General features: G+C 45.2%; 1 protein-coding gene and 1 non-coding gene across 4 annotated transcripts in view; one reads left to right on the top strand and one right to left on the bottom strand.

The window, feature by feature from the left end:
* LOC126284072 (serine/arginine repetitive matrix protein 2) overlaps positions 1–17,831 on the bottom strand; it is a 1,302,087-nt gene that overhangs the window by 554,069 nt on the left and 730,187 nt on the right. For 2 of the 3 annotated variants that reach the window (XM_049982713.1, XM_049982705.1), the window contains one exon: positions 2,716–2,883. The exons of the other annotated variant lie outside the window; for it this stretch is intronic. In XM_049982713.1, coding sequence (XP_049838670.1) covers positions 2,716–2,883 — 168 coding nt within the window. The remainder of the gene's footprint in view (positions 1–2,715; positions 2,884–17,831) is intronic. 3 annotated transcript variants of the gene reach the window in all.
* Positions 13,817–13,891, top strand: Trnas-cga (transfer RNA serine (anticodon CGA)). The gene has a single exon. It is a non-coding gene; the product is annotated as a tRNA-Ser (tRNA).

Below are 17,831 nucleotides of genomic sequence, written 5' to 3'. Positions count from 1 at the left end.
CGCATGTCTCATGTATCTTGTACATCAGATGGATGAGTTTGGTTATGGCTGACTCTTCCAAGGCTATCAGTAGGTCTGACGGAATGTCGTCTATTCCCGTGGTCAATGCAGCCTATAAAGACATATTGATGATTATATAAATGTATTAAGCCAGTTGACGGTCTGTGAAAGCTCTAAATACTCCCTGGCATAAAATAAAGCTATACAAAACGTGTCTGGTTGCTGTATTTCATCAAGTAATTCAATCCATAGTCACGGAGCCCAACTAACCCTAACATCGACAAATTAACGACAGACTTTTATTCGTGAAATATACACCTCATTTGAATGGCAGATCAGCGTGCACTTTTCATGGTGGCTACATTAAATTCTAATGTTCATTTATCTTACAGTGTAGCATTTTTCTTCTCCGACTTCGTTGCCGTTAACGGTACAGAACTAATGATCCCGCAAGAACAAATCCCCCATGCGGTGAGAATAAACATAAGTAACTTACTCACACTGCGCCGCTGAGCTGCAGTCAGTAAAGTCTAGAAGGTGACAGTAAACATATGTAACATACTGACACTGCGCCGATGGGCTCCAGTCGATAACAGACGACGGGTGAGCGTGGTGTCATTCTCCCGCCGATCTCCTCACGAGAAGATGCACTATTGAGCCAGACTTTACGACCACCTGCTTATATCTTATTCGTCCAGCTTTGCAAAGCAATACAGCAGCGATTCAGAGCGGCATGGATTATGTAAGTTTCGCCGTATCTATGTGTCACCATATGTGTGTAGACAAATTACGCAGTTCCCACAAATTACGGGCAGGTGAGTGGTGTTGGGGTGATTTCGAGAAGGTGTGGTTCATGCAAGGCGGAGCCCGATCCCATCGCAGCAAAAAAGAGTGTGTGAAGTGCTGGAGGAGTACTCTGGCGACCTCATTCAAACTTGGGGTACCCAGAGGCCACTGGCATGGGTCTCGGTTGGCCGCCATATTCTCCTGAACTGAAGAAATACGAGTCCTTTTCGTGGGGCTACAATAAAGACAAGGTGTAAAGCAATAACCCCAAAACCATTGATGAGCTGAAACCAACCGTTCTAGAGGACATCGACAGCATTTATGTTCCTAAACTTCAGCGAGTCATGCAGAATTTCGCTATTCGTCGGCGACAGAACTTCGCCAATGATGGCACGCATATCGAACATGTCGTAACCTAAATCCGAATATCTGTAGTGACATTTACATGTTGAAAAAAGTGAGTGCACGTCCTAGTTCGTAACTAATTTACGTCTTTTTTCATATACACAACTGGCCATTAAAATTGCTACACCACCAAGATGACGTGCTACACGCGCGAAATTTAACCGACAGGATGATTAGCATTTCAGAGCATTCACACAAAGTTGGCGCCGGTGGCGACACCTACAACGTGCTGAAGTGAGGAAAGTTTCCAACCGATTTCTCATACACAAAAAGTAGTTGACCGGCGTTGCCTGGTGAATCGTTGTTGTGATGCCTCGTGTAAGGAGGAGAAATGCGTACCAATCTCGTTTCCTACTTTGATAAAGGTCCGATTGTAACCTATCGCGACTGCGATTTATCGTATCGCAACATTGCTGCTCGCGTTGGTAGAGATCCAATAACTGTTAGCAGAATATGGAATCGGTGGGTTCAGGAGGGTAATACGGAACGCCGTGCTGGATCCAAACGGCCTCGTATCACTAGCAGTCGAGGTGACAGGCATCTTATCCGCAACGGATCGTGCAGCTAAGTCTCGATCCCTGAGTCAACGGATGGGGACGTTTGCAAGACAACAACCAACTGCACGAACAGTTCGACGACGTTTGTAGCAGCAGTGACTATCAGTTCGGAGACCGTGGCTGCGGTTACCCTTGACGCTGCAACGCAGACAGGAGCGCCTGAAATGGTGTAGTCAACGACGAACCTGGGTGTACGAACGGTAAAAAGTCATTTTTTCAGATGAATGCAGGTTTTGTTTACAGCATCATGGCGGTCGCATCCGTGTTTGGCGACATCGCGGTGAACACACATTGGAAGCGTATATTCGTCGTCGCCATACTGGCGTATCACTCGGCGTGATGTTATGGGGTGCTATTGGTTATACGTCTCGGTCACCTCTTGTTCGCATTGACGGCACTTTGAACACTGGACGTTACATTTCAGATGTGTTACGACGCGTGGCTCTACCCTTCATTCGATCCATGCGAAACCCTACTTTTCGGCAGTATAACACACGACAGCATGTCAGGTCCTGTACGGGCCTTTCTGGTTACAGAAAATGTGCGACTGCTACCCTGGCCAGCACATTCTCCAGATCTCTCACCAACTGAAAACGTCTGGTCAGTGGTGGCCGAGCAACTGGCTCGTCACAATACGCCAGTCACTACTCTTGATGAACTGTGGTATCGTGTTGAAGCTGCATGGGCAGCTGTACCTGTACACGCCATCCAAGCTCTGTTTGAATGCCCAGGCGTATTATGGCTATTATTACGGCCAGAGGTGTTTGTTCTGGGTACTGATTTCTCAGGATCTATGCACCCAATTTGCGTGAAAATGTAATGACAAGTCAGTTGTAGTATAATATAGCCGTCTGTCATCTGCATTTCTTCTTGGTGTAGCAATCTTAATGGCCAGCAGTGTAGTTGAATGGTTGTCCCCGTGCACCCTCAGGCGCGGGCAGCAGGCGAGCGCAGACGGCGTACTCGCCTCGTCGGTGAGGTCCCCCAGGTGGCGGACGTCCTCGGTCTCCACCCGCTCCTCGCGCTCCTCGCGGCTCTTGACGGTGTGCTCCCGCACCTCGCGCACCAGCCCGTCCGGGCCTTCCGTGACGGCCCACTCCTCACCCTGCGGAGCGTCGTCGCCCGACGTACGGTGCTGCAACATCACACACAAATCCCTGTTCTGCGTTCTGTCACAGCAACATGACGTACAGTGAAAACCACTTCCCAAATCTCAAATAAATAGTACTGACATTCGAAAATAGGCTTCCGGTTTTCTGGCCCATCGCCAGACAACAGAAAGATAGTCCATAGAACTTCAACTACACATTTTGGCTGAACATCTGTCACCTTCTGTGATTATACTTCTATGCGAACAACACAAGCGACTGAAATACTCAAAGAAGCTATGAACAAATAAACTTTATTCTACATTATGTGTTATAATGTAAACGCCGAAACAGTACACAAGTATACAAGTGTAACAGTACACAAATATACAAAAAAAGTACTGCCACAGACTAGTATGTTATACGGACAAAACTGACGGGAAAAAAATCCCAACACCAACAAGGAGTTTTTTTTTAAAAAAAAAAAATCTTTATTTCAAACCAATATTATGATACAGAATAACCCACCACCTGAAGCATTAGTGGGTCTTTGCTTACATACAATAATACAGTTACTACAGCATTCATTACTTAATATTATTAGCTACTTTTTAGTGTTAGTTTTTATTTTCGCTATGGGCATTTCTACTTCTAATATTAACCTACTTAACCTAACTGCAACGTTACACACGTGCCAGCGTAAGTATAAACCTACTGTTTGTGGCCGGGCCCACTGAGCTGATCCCAGTGGGCATGCCCCTGGCACCGGGCTGGCCCAAGACGTTTGAACCGCTGCAGTTTATACTAAGGTATTATCCTAACTTATCCTACTTCTTAACCTATTCCTACGCTACTGTCAATTTCGGTGTGTTGGTCAAATCCGATAGAAATGTGCACCCTCCTCCTGGTCCAGGAGCGTGGCGGATCCCAGCCGTGAAACGGCTGGCCAATTCCACGTCCGGCGGAAAGGGACGGGTGCACTTAGGTCTGGTCAGGTGTTTGTCAATTTCGGGTTAATTTTGGTTGTTCCTGAGAAAGTCCTTTAATATTTTGCCCGAGATCTCATTCGCAAGATTATTTAGAATTTGAAAGTGATCCTCGCGCCTGAGTAAGTGGTACGTGTCTTGATTTGGTAGTTGGAGTCTGAGTTGTGATGCTACTTCGTCGAAGAGATGGCACTCATACACCACATGGTCTGGGGTGCCCTGTGGGGCCCCACAGTCGCACGCTGGTGTAGCCCGTTTCCCGAATCTGCATAAGTATGCTGGATAGGGTCCATGTCCAGTGAGGAAGTGCAGAAGTCCTCTAGATGGCTTGAAGTATCTGAGCTGTAAGCGCTCCTTGATATTTGGCAGCAGCTCATGCGTTCTCCGACCTGTGTCGTCCGCATCCCATTGCTCTTGCCAAAGTTCTTCCCCCCTATTTCTAATTTCCGATTTAGAGCCCGTGTAGATCCCCATTATTTCTATCATTTTATCCCTGTTGCCTTTCTTGGCCCAGTACCATGCCGCCTGTTCTCTTATTTTAATGTCCAGAGGACACAGCCCCATGAGTACTAATAGCGCCCCCCCTGGTGTTGTTCTATATGCTCCTACAGAGCGCAGGAGCATATTCCGCTGCACTCTCCTCACGGCCATGGCAGGCATGACCCTCGTGAGCCTGTGAGCCCAGACTCCTGACGCGTATCCCACAATGGAGGTCAGTATGCTGTTATGATATAGTTTGATTAGGTCTGGTGGTAAGTGAAACCGCTTGTGTCCTATGCCAATGAGTTTATTCAGTGTTTCTAGGGATCTCTGTGTTATTGTGTCAACATGCGATGTATAGTTCCATCTCTCATCGACGATTACGCCCAAGTACCGGGCCTCACGTCGCCGAAGCACTGGCGAGCCGTCTATTCTCACCGTCGGGTTCCTAACTAGTTGTCCCTTGAGCAACAGATATGTAGACTTACTGGGTGATATAGTCATTTTTGTTCTGTGACACCATGTGGTCAAGATAGAAATTGCTCTCTCAATTTTTGGTTCCAGTTCTTCGCGGCTACGGCCGCCAACCAACAGAAGGAGGTCGTCTGCGTAGGCTATGACCTCTAGCACATCCTCGCCATTCTGCAGATCTTCTAAGAGTGATTCCATTGTTATGTCCCAAAAGAGTGGCCCAAGGACAGAGCCCTGTGGACACCCCTTTGTAATCTGCTTTCTAACCCTCCCGCTAGGGAACGATAGCCAGACCTCCCTTCCCTCACAGTAGCTCCTAAAACAACCATATAGCGGCCCTGGACACTCTTTCTCTCGCAAGCGAGAGAAGAGCGAGGGCCACCACAGATTGTCGAAGGCGCCGCTGATATCCACCATGATGCCAACAATGTATTTGTGCGGGGCTGAGCCACAGACCTCCGCGGCAAGGGCGATAGCGTCAGACGCTGATCTCCCCGACCGGAAACCGAATTGCCTGTCGCACATCCCACACAACACACGATGTGCAGCCAGTCTGTCTGCCAGCAACCTCTCAAAAAGTTTCCCCAGTATGTCTAGTAGGCAGATAGGCCTGTACGATTTGGCTTCTTTTGGGTCCTTATCTGGGCCTTTCTTAAGTATTACAACATTTGCCTTCTTCCAGGTGTTAGGGAATTTTCTGAGTCTCAAGCACTCATTGTACAACTTGGTGAGAGGTGCCACCAGCTGGGGAGCCAGGAACTGCACCACTTCCGCTGTGATACCGTCTGGTCCAGGAGCCTTCCCCTTTTTGACGGCTTTTATCTGGGCGTCGACCTCCTCTTCTGAGAAGGGATAGACCATACTGTTGTTTTCATAATCTTGTCGGTCTTCCTCCCTGATCAGCCTTTGTACTTCTGTATCCTCTTCTTCCACATCATCAGGCAGCAGGACCCGGAGAAGGACCTCGGCAGTTTCCTGCCAAGTCTCCGTCATCCGGTCCCCGCTCCTGACGGTGGACAGCACCATAGGCGATCTTATTTTCTCCCGTACTAGTTTGTAAGGGGTACCCCATGGGTCTGTGGCGAGTTGATTTAAAACGAATTTTTCCCAGCTTGCAAGTCGGACTGCCCTGAGCTCCTGTTGAAAATGATCCTTCGCCTTTCTGTAAATCTGTAGCCATCGCTGTTTTTCCCTCCAGACGGCACACCGCTGGTAGTACCTCCTAGCCCTCCTTACAGACTGGCGCATCTGTTCTAGTTCTGTCGACCATGGTGTTGGGGAGGCCGCGACGGCTCTCCTCCTGGTTGGTACGGCTGCTTTCACCGCTCTGTTGACTGCACTCACCAGTTCTTCGGCGTATAGCTCCACGTTTACGTCACCTTCCGGCCATGTCGGAATGTCACACTCTCTCGCCAGGCGATCCCAGTCGGCCTTATTGTAATTGAATTGCAGCTCCCACCCCATGTCCCAGCGGCACTCCCTGTCTCCCAGTGAGAAGGTAATCAGATTGTGGTCACTTGTTGTCATGTGTTCCCATACTTTCCAATCAATTACCTTGGTTGCGGCGTTGGGCGTTACCAAGGTAATATCAATATTGGTACCTTCTCCCCCGCCACCTCCATAGGTAGGGGGGTGCCCTTGCTTGTTGGCGACCATAAGCTGTAAGGCCATGATGGTCTCTTCAGCCTTTTCTCCGCGTTCATCTCTTGTGCCGCTGAACCATAGGGGGGACTTTGCATTTATGTCTGCTGTGACTATTATTCTCCGCCCCTGCAGTGCCGTGGTTATCTGAGTTAGTTTATCTAAGAACTCGTCAATCTCCCTTCCGTACTGGAAGTACATATTAATGATGTACAGTACCCCGATGGGTGATTGCAACTCCACGACATTGCAGTGGTCATCAGAAAGCTGTGTAAGCACTGTAACTCTCAGTGCCTTGTTAATAATTATGATTGCAGCTTTTGGCTCACCTGTGCTGTGAGTTATTTGCCAGTTGGCAGCTGTAAAGGGGATCCGTCCAGCTTGAGAGTATGGCTCCTGTAGACAGAGTATGTCAAGTCTCCTCTCCTCCACCACCTTCCGGAGTTCCTGCGTGACTAGTCTGCTGTTATGACAGTTAATCTGCCCTACGTTTATAAGGCTCAGTGGAAAAGTATGTTCTAATATGCGATTCTGGCCAGGTCTTATTCCAGTCGTGTGCAAGCCTTCCATTTGTAATTACAGACTGGTGATATAGTTCTTCCAGATCAAATTTTTCGTTTCGCCTTTCGAATACTTTTTTCACCAAGTCACGCAGGGCTCCAAAGTCAGTGGGGAGATTCATTGTCTTGAGCTGTATTCTATCTACAGCCTCCATTACCGGAAAGGTGACGTCTCTACCATATTCATGGCCAACACGCACCACATGCCTTAAAGCGGTGGTGAGGACAGCCGGCTCCTCCAGGCGCGATAGCTGCAATGCCTGTTCCAAATTTGGGTAAATCCTCCTTGGATCCACTCCCATGCCTCCAAAGGAGGGTGGATCTTTCAACGTACTCGTACTGCTCACATCATTGATTTGTATTTTTCCTTCATCAGCTGTGTTGTCTTTGATTGTCGGGAAAGTCAAACTCCCTACCACAGGATGCCCTTTTGGTCGCTCATGATCTGTAATCGACCTTCTTCCCCACCTTGGAGGAGAGGGTGCGCCCTTCTGCCCACTAGGGTCTGTTTGAATCCCTATGTCTACCATTTGCACTTTTCCAGTTGTTGCATTGTTGAACTTCCGCAGAAGTTCTCTAAATCTGCTTGCTCTCAACGCATCCCTTAACCTCTTACTGGGCGACTTCCTTTTGGGCTTCCTGGATGCAGGAACAGACTCAGCCATAGTCTATTCTTGCTATAAGCCGTTGCTCGAGCATCCTGTATGTAGGGCAGTTCCTTCCAGTAGCATTGCAACTTTTCTTTCCTCTCCTCACACAAGGGATACATATCCCTGTTTTACAACAGGTTTTCCTTGTATGGTTTTCTGCCCCACACCTGGAGCAGGCCGGCTTCCTCTCGCAATGCTTGTGGACATGGTCCAGATCACCGCAGTTATGACATCTGGGAACCACCAGGTAGTCCCTCACATTAATTGCGTGAAACCCCATATAAATTCTGCCCATAGCGGTCAGTTTGCGCCACATACTCCCCGAGACTTCCGCGACGTGATGGACAACATCACGATCGCGGGGTCCCGTTCTGAAGCGCAACTTAAACTCATTTTTGAAGGCTTCCATATTCATTTCCTCAAAGTTCTGTTCTTTTATAGTTTCATATATCTCATTTTCCTCTATTGCCACAGGTACATCGTATAATATCACCAGCTGATTCCGCTTTTTAGGCGGTTCGCATTTCACTACCTTATTGAGCTTCGTGTGATTAAGAATTTTGTCCCTGTCTTCTTCTGTGGCAACATTTACAATAACCACATTCTTGGTTGCCTTAACTTTGTTTATTTTAATTTTTTCTTTTGCAGGGTTCACCGTTGTGGTGTTGCACGAGATAAACGACAGTTGAAACTTCCTGGCAGATTAAAATGTGTGACGGACCGGGACTCGAACTCGGGATCTCTGCCTTTCGCGGGCAAGTGCTCTACCAACTGAGGTACCCAAGCACGACTCACGCCCCGTCCTCACAACTTTACTTCTGCCAGTACCTCGTCTCCTACCTTCCAAACATTACAGAAGCTCTCCTGTGAACCTTGCAGAACTAGCACTCCTGAAAGAAAGGATATTGCGGAGACATAGCTTAGCCACAGCCTGTGGGATGTTCCCAGAATGAGATTTTCACTCTGCTGCGGAGTGTGCGCTGATATGAAACTTCCTCGCAGATTAAAACTGTGTGCCGCACTGAGACTCGAACTCGGGACCTTTGCCTTTCGCGGGCAAGTGCTCTACCAACTGAACTACCCAAGCATGACTCAAGGTTCGCTGGAGAGCTTCTGTAAAGTTTGGAAGGTAGGAGACGAGGTACTGGTAGAAGTAAAGCTGTGAGGACGGGGCGTGAGTCGTGCTTGGGCTCAGTTGGTAGAGCACTTGTCCACGATAGGCAAAGGTCCCGAGTTCTAGTCTAGGTCCGGCACACAGTTTTAATCTGCGAGGAAATTTGATATCAGCGCACATTCCGCTGCAGAGTGAAAATCTCATACTGTAAACGACAGTTGATAACATATGAAAGATGACGTCTACTCAATTTTTGCGCCAGTTCCATAAGAGTGGAACTAGTAGCCCCACTATCAGGAGGCAAACCAGGTTTCCTTTAAAGATGCGCTGTAACGGTCGTGAACGCTACTTACCCTTCAGAGTGGACGTAGTGAGCTTAGGTTAGCCAGGGAAGCCTCTGAGAAGAAGAAGAGGCCATTATCAACAGCTCTCTGAGTTTGAATGAGGTCGTGTAATAGGGCTACAAGAAGCTGGGTGTTTCTTCTGCGATACTGAACAAAGACGTAGCAGCATTGTAGCACATGGCACTACCGAGAGGGGAGAGCATCGCGTTCGGCATGTGCCTCTGGAGCACTGTGCTGTATCTGCAGCAGCAACTGGAGCAGCAGTTGGCACCCCAGTGACACAACGAACTGTTACAAATCGGTTACCTCAAGGACAGCTCCGATCCAGAAGCCCTGCAGCGTGCATTCCACTGACCCCAAACCACCGCCTTTTGTAGCTTCAGTGGTGTCAAGCGAGAGTTCGTTCGAGGGCGGTTTGGAGGTCTGTTCTGTTTTCTCATAAAAGCCGGTCCTGCCTCTGTGCTAGTGATGGCCGTGCGTTGGTTAGAACGAGGCCATTTGAGGTTCTACAATCAACGTGTTTGCTTTCTAGACACACTGCACCTACACCTGAAGTTACGACCTGGGGTGCGATTCCCTATAACAGCAAGAGCATGCTCGTCTTTATCCCGTTTACCCTGACTGCAAATCTGTACGTCAGTCTGGTGATTCGACCTGTTGTCGTGGCATTCATGAACAGCACTTCAGTGGGTGTCAACAGGATAGAGCTCACCCACATACCGCTGTTGCAATCCAACACGCTCGATCACCGGAATTTCCTCTAATTGGGAACGTTTGGGACATCATCGGACGACAATTCCAGCGTCTTCCAGAACCAGCATTAACCGTTACTGTATTGACCGCCCAAGTACAACAAGCATGAACCTCCGTGCAGCAAACTGACATGCAGCACCTGTACGACACAATGCATGCACCGTTTGCAATCTTCCATTCAACATTCTGGCGGCTACTCCAATTATTATTAATGTACCATCATTTCGCATTTGCTATGGCTTTTCTCGCGTTTACCTGTGTTCCTGCAACGTTATTCTCTTGAAAACGTTAGCTACACAAACGTATTCTCAAAATTTCACTACTCTACGTTAACTACTTCTTGTTGCTACGATTTGCTTTCGTTCTTATCTACTTCGTTACTTTATTTATTACTGTAGCATAACTTAAACAATAAATTGTATTTAAGAGAAATAAATAATTTGAAAAGCAGTCGTCCGAAAATATGAGCCTGTCACTAAATTTACTTATGAACTACAACAGTACGAAAACCTCACAATTTTGGTGATGCTGTTGTATACATGGAACACGTAGCTGTAGGGACAGGCAGTTGCATAAATATGCGGAAAGACTCATTCTTGAAACATCCCGCAGATTAAAACTTTGTGCCGGAGCCACACTTTACCTACTAAACTCCACAGAAGCTCTCCTGAGAGCCACAGAAATGCAAAGGTCCCGAGTTCGAGCCTTAGTCCGCCAAACAGTTTAAATTTGATAGAAAGTTTCATTTCAACACACACACCGCTGCAAAGTAAAAACTTCAATTTCACCCTCTCAGTTATTAGAGTACACTATTGCCAAAAAGCTACTGAAAACCTTAACAACCGTAAAGTACCTAGGAATAACAGTCTGGATGTACCTAGGAAGTACATGTCAGAATAAGAGTTATTCACTGGAAGAATCACAAGTAATATTGAAACTTCCTGGCAGATTAAAACTGTGTGTCCGACCGAGACTCGAACTCGGGACCTTTGCCTTTCGCGGGCAAGTGCTCTACCATCTGAATTACCGAAGCACGACTCACGCCCGGAACTCACAGCTATACTTCTGCCAGTACCTCGTCTCCTACCTTCCAAACTTTACAGAAGTTCTGCAAGGTTTGCAGGAGAGCTTCTGTAAAGTTTGGAAGGTAGGAGACGAGGTACTGGCAGAAGTAAAGCTGTGAGTTCCGGGCGTGAGTCGTGCTTCGGTAGCTCAGATGGTAGAGCACTTGCCCGCGAAAGGCAAAGGTCCCGAGTTCGAGTCTCGGTCAGGCACACAGTTTTAATCTGCCAGGAAGTTTCATATCAGCGCACACTAAGCTGCAGAGTGAAAATCTCATTCTGAAAAGAAATATTACTTATCCACGAAAGACGGTGATTTTAAAATACTTCTTCAGTCGATTCTACGGTATTAATTTTTTTGTCTGGGACACTTACGTGGTAGGATTGTTAGATTAGATAAGAATATTTGAGTAACAGTGGTGTGTTCCGTCACTGAGTCGTTCAGTCAACTTGAGATTGTTGCGGCAATGCTCATTTAATGCCAATGTCAGACGCTGCAAGGTGGGCTTCTGACACCAGGGAGATGTCTACAGATCCAGAGCTTTCGCTGAGGCTACACATAACTTCCTCCCACATACATCTCATGAAGAGACCATGACGAGAATATCCGTGAAATTAGAATCAATATGGAGGACTATCAACAATTGCTCTTCCGGCGCTAGCTTCGCGGATCGATCAGGAAAGGAATTAAATGACAGTATCGCCCTTAAAGTCAAGTTGCGTCTATGGAACTTGACGGGTTTCTTCACCAGACGAAGCAGTCACTACGTACCGTATCATAAGAAATGGTTCAAATGTTTCTGAGCACTGTGCGACTTAACTTCTGAGGTCATCAGTCGCCTAGAACGTAGAATTAATTAAACCTAACTAATCTAAGCACATCACACACATCCATGTCCGAGCCAGGGTTCTAACCTGCGACCGGAGCGGTCGCTCGGTTCCAGACTGTAGCGCCTAGAACCGCACGGCCACTCCGGCCGGAGTATCGTAAGAAGAAACAATAGCTTGCGACGTACTCTGCAGATGTAGTGCAGGAGACTAAACTATTGACCGCCTGGTATTAGTTCTTATTTTTAACAGTGTGGAGGGAGCCTCTCAGGAAGCAGGTAAGTCAAAAAGGAGAACGATGGTCCATAGATAAATCAGTCCCACTTCATAAATTCACAAAAGTTTTACTTCCAAGAACTTTTCAGCCGGCACCCAACAGTTGACGCTGCCACCTTTAGTACGTTTGTTAACTATATGGCGATCTTTTCGTGTCAGCTACGGCTTTACACATTCTTGAAAAACCTGTGTATATGTTAAAAGGCTAACAGATTTCTAATCATAACTGAAAATAAAGATCTGTACATGCAATATTTCAGTAAGTTGTTAAATCTTGATATATTCTAACTTTGCATTTGGAAATAAATGTACCTGATGTAACTGCATGAGGTGAGTCATCTTTGTTAATCTAAAATTCCACAGATAACATTTATTAAAGTTAATCTGTTGCGAAGCCAAAGAAAATCGTCCTTCTGTATCGCGATTCAGTATGCAGATGGTCACACACAAGTTGTCTGAAATGTCTGATTTATCCAACACAACATGTTTCGGAACGACATAACCCCATTATTAAGTTCTATAAAACAAGTCAACCCTAATCATTATTTCGCATTACTACTGCCTTTTGGACACATCTGTCTTCTTATTTAACACGTTGTCATATTTCTCTCTTAATGCGCAAAATGTCTATCTCCTCCAAATATGGCAGCAACCAACCTTATCTTTGGGTGCCCCAAACAATGTGGATGTTCTACAATCCTTTAATAAATACTTGCGAAGCTTGGTCACGCGTTGTCAACTTAGGTAACGACTGTGTTAGCAACTCACGATCGTAGACTTTGCCATGCGATGTACAGCTTCACTGCTGTCGCAAGTTAAAAGTTATACACACTAAATGATAGCGAGTAGATCACAGTTAGTTTAGTGTATTAACGTATGGTGCATATTTGAATGCAAATATAGCGGAAATTATCTGCTTATTCGGAATGTTTCAATTCTATATATTGTTTCATGCTGGATACATGAGCGATACATAGTCTCTTGATTCCAGGGGTTTCATTTTTAAGAACAGCGGGGGCAAACCATTAGCCAACAGTCAAGTGAATTTGCAGCCTTGGGCAGTAGTAGTTGTGGAGTGGCGGAGAGATGGTGTTGTGACATGGCGGAATGAGCAGCTTGGTTAGCAGATGTGCCTCACAGAGATTTCTATTTGAGATGCTGCATGATGTGTAACTAAGGAACATTGTAAAAGAGACAGCACTTCAGAAAAGGTAACTTATTTTGAGTTTGTTGTCAGCAATCGTGAGTTTAGTAATTATTGCTATGTAAGGATTTCTTTGAGTCCAATAATATCTATGTTCTCTTAATGACGGAGAACTATTCGTCATGTTTTCAGTATTCTAATCAGCCCTCCCCCATTTCGATTAGTTAAATAATGTTGTATTAGAAGTCAAAGAAAATAAATTTTTGTAATAGAAATATTTTGTAAGAGCGGACATTATCGAGTATGACGATGCGGAGAGACAAGGTGCTGATCGCTCCTATAGCTTGGAATTCGCTCTTGTGTCGACAAAATAATTTCAAAGTACTTCCTTTTATAATTTATGGGTATTTCACAAAGCATATCCCTACAGTTCAGAGAAACATGTTTGGTAAAATTTTCATTGTCACGTCTTGGCTTTTGCGTGCACAATAATTAATTATTTTGAAAAGAGAATCAGAAAGTTACTCCGAGAATGAAATTTTCACTCTGCAGTGGAGTGTGCGCTGATATGAAACTTCCTGGCGGATTAAAACTGTGTGCCTGACCGAGGCTCGAACTCGGAATTTGCTATTCGCGAGCAAGCGCTCAATCAGCTGAGCTACCCAAACAAGTGCTTGGGTAGCTCAGTTGGTAGAGCACTTGCCCGCGAAAGGCAAAGGTCCCGAGTTCGAGTCTCGGTCCGGCGCACAGTTTTTATCTGCCAGGAAGTTTCAAAAAGTAATTTGCTAAAACATCAGCTTCAAAGAAAAAATAATAAGAATGCAAACTGATGACCAGTGATTTATTTCAGATCATCTTTTACAGTCTAGCTAGGGAAGAGTCAAGTTATCCGTTGCAAGGTAAGATTTGCTGTAGGACCTAAATGAACGCTTCCGACACAATATGAGAACAGATTTCGATTTGTGAAATTTCATGTAAATTCATCACATGCATGTTACAATAAGACACACCTAATTAGTAACAGTTAGTCATTCTGAGTACTCTTGTGAATCGTTCGTTTATCCAATCTTATTTTGTAGATAGTGAGAAGCATTTCAGATTAATTAAAGTCACATTTCTAAAAAGAAATTTGCATGAATAAGTTCATGTTTAAAAGTAGGATAGGTGCGCTGATTTAGAAAAAAATAGTTTTTAGATTTTTACTGAGAAACTCAATAGCACACAATTTCAACAGATAACTCCCAATTACATACAGATAAACAGATAACTTTCGAGGTTATCGCATCTACATATCACTGACAATGGAATGGAAAAAAGTGTTGTGTAAAATTTGATTTTACAATTATGTTCTGTGTACAACATGTGCTAACATAGAAACATTCTAACACTAATTTTCTATAAATGACTATATTTTATGTAAATATGAACTGGCTGTATAGTGCAAGCTAAAGAACAGTAAAGTCAAAGAAAAAACATTTTTCTGCGTTACGCAAGCTCTGATGCTTCCTAACGAATGCTACTTATTCTTAATGTGCTTTTCTACCACCCATGAATTATTCCGCCTTAAACCGTAGTTTTAACCTTAAGCCTTACTCTTTAGCCATTAGTTTTACGTTGCTTCCTGTCTGACCCACATAGTTAGTATCACAATCTTGACATTTTATTTCATAAATTCCATATTTCCCCATCTACTTTATCTATGTGCTTGCGAAAAGCAGCTACAAAACATCTTAGACAATGCAAAAGTTGCATTACAGGTGCAAGTTTGTCTGTTGGATTTGCTATGATTTGACAAACATTCAAAGAATTTACTGTCGGCATCTGCATCACTGACGACTATGATGTACACATAACAAGACAGTACAACGTGTAATAAGTAAGGAACGTTGAGTTCGGCTAATAAACTTAGCATTGCGGGAGTGTTGTGCGCCAGCATGAGATGTTAAGTAAGATTCTTATATGTGCGACAATGTATGTTTCCTGTGTGCTTGCTATGTGACTATGCCTAAAGGCATATTGATTTTAAGGCATATAATAGTGCAAGGCAATATAGATACCTTACACCAAGTGTCTGAGGAGGAGTGGTCAATATTCAGGGATGTGACAGATGATTATTCGAATCAAAGACGTCTAGTAAACATTGGCTCCAAAATGCATACTTTAAGAGCTTTATCCACTTTTTCTTCTTTGATACTGTGAAACAAATCCCTTCTACTGTAGGATCTTTGATTTACATGTTTTGGGAGGAGGTAGTAGGACCCAAAATAAGAAAAAATTCAAATAAACATAGGTTCGAAAATGCATACTTCAAGAGCTATGATTCCTTGTTCAGTAAAAGAGATGCGTTTCACGGCAGTGAGAATGAACAAGTGCTCATAGTTCGTAAGGCATGCACTTTGGAGCCCATGTTTACTAGATACTTTTTTTTCTTGTTTCTGTCCACGCCATCATCTCTTAAAATACGGAAAGTGAAGATCTTGCAGTATAAATTTATTTCACAGCCTTGAAAATGAATAAGTACTTATAGCGCTAAAGTATGCATTTTAGAGGACAAGTTTACTAGACATTTTTGCATCGAATGATTGTCCCTGTAATGTCACTGAATACTGACCATTCTTCCTGGGTCGCATGTACAGTCAGTTCCACAAGAAAGTGTACACCGTTATCTGTATGAAATAAGGTCTCGCGGTTCTAGGCGCGCAGTCTGGAACCGTGCGACTGCTACGGTCGCAGGTTCGAATCCTGCCTTGGGCATGGATATGTGTGATGTCCTTAGGTTAGTTAGGTTTAAGTAGTTCTAAGTTCTAGGGGACTAATGACCACAGCAGGTGAGTCCCATAGTGCTCAGAGCCATTTGAACCAAATATATGTTTACATAAAAATAGATGTTATTTCTAATTGCACATTTACCTAATAGTTAACCAATCGCCGCCATTATGGATTATGGCTTGGCACGTTAGCCCTCTCTCCGGTAAGTCATCCACGTTTCCAACCTCTAAATATCGTTTGACCCACTTTGCAACGAATGTCTTTGACTTTCTAAGAATTTTAGCAGCAGTTCCATATGAAATCTTTGATGCCTTTGGATTATTTACTAGGAACACTGCCTTGTGACGCTTCAGATATTTTGCACTCATTTTAAACTCTACCGACAAAAAAAAAAAAAAAAAAAATTTACCCTCACACTGTTTTTCTATACACTGTGGAAAAGTGCACTGCGTACAGATTCGAAACCACTACCAGAGGTGACGTTGCGGACGTTACATTTGAAATTATGATGTTTGTGTTCGCTAGCATGGTAATGTGAAGCAATGATTTGTGATCCTTGTCTTATAGAACTTTAAAATTTGATAATGTAGTCCCAAAACATATTGTGTTTAATAGATCATACATTTTTGGCAACTGGTGCATAATAATCTTCTTGCTGATTTTAAGTTAGCCTTCAAACATGTCATACCGAGCGAGGTGGCGCAGTGGTTAGATACTGTACTCGCATTCAGGAGGACGACGGCTCAATCCCTGATTTAGGCTTACCGTGATTTCCCTAAATCGCCCCAGGCAAATGCCGGGATGGTTCCTTCCAAAGGGCACGGCCGACTTCCTTCCCCGTCCTTCCCTAATCTGATGAGACCGATGACCTCGCTGTCTGGTCTCCTTCCCAAAAGAGCTCAACTCAAACGTGTCATATTAGACCATAAAAAAGAGCATGCAAAGTAAACAAATAAGGGTGTATTGTCTAAAGTGCAATATTTTTGGATGTGGTACCTTAATATGTACAAACATCAGTGTGTCAGTTGCTTTTTTTCTGTGTCAGACAGACTTCCCAGAAACAAGTCACAAACTTCACGACCTGATGTTTTCTGAATGGTCGTAGCTGTACCAGGTTGACAACGCCTGTCAGTATAGACAATCGGTTGTGCATCCACGCATCCACACTTCAACACCTCACCTGCTGCCCAGGGTTGAATAAGCAGTAATGGCGTGCTCTTGCCACAAGTGGTTGGAGGTACTAACAAACCTAAAAACATACGACTGGTAATAGCGGTAATTATTAATCTTGCGTAAATACTGATGTAATGCTGTTCAGCAAACCGTCCTCGGTCACCAGTAGAAATATCTGCACTTATACCCAGTAAATGGGCGATAACCTAAGGAGGAGGGCGGTAAGCAAATGACCGAACGCGCCAGGTCAGGTGGATGAAGTTCAAGAGCCGCTCGGCTGCCGTGCGGGTGTCGGGACCAGCGGGCTCGTGGGACAGGGGAACCTTGCCCGGTGCTTCCGGCGCCTGCGGCCTGAGAACTGGGCTGCTGCTTTGTGTCCTGCGCCGCCGGCCGTGTTGCTGCTTTCACAGCTGCTGCCGCGAACCACACAATTAGCGGACGCGCGCCTGTGCCCGCGGCATGAATGGAAATTTAACGCCTCATGCATCATAACTCGGCAGCAAATGCTTCTGCCAGCGAGATAGAAAGCTTTGCGCGTCACGCTGAGCTTGACCCCCCACTCGCACGCTTGGGGCTGTCTTCACCGTGACCGCGATCCACTGGGAAACATCCCGTTACCAGTGTTGATAATTCCAGAATGAGATTTTCACTCTGCAGCGGAGTGTGCGCTGATATGAAACTTCCTGGCAGATTAAAACTGTGTGCCCGACCGAGACTCGAACACGGGACCTTTGCTTTTCGAGGG

The sequence above is a fragment of the Schistocerca gregaria genome, chromosome 1 (genome assembly GCF_023897955.1).
Source record: "Schistocerca gregaria isolate iqSchGreg1 chromosome 1, iqSchGreg1.2, whole genome shotgun sequence".
NCBI lineage: Eukaryota > Metazoa > Arthropoda > Insecta > Orthoptera > Acrididae > Schistocerca > Schistocerca gregaria.
Note: the sequence above shows the minus strand (reverse complement) of the source record. Positions and strands in the feature narration are given on the sequence as shown.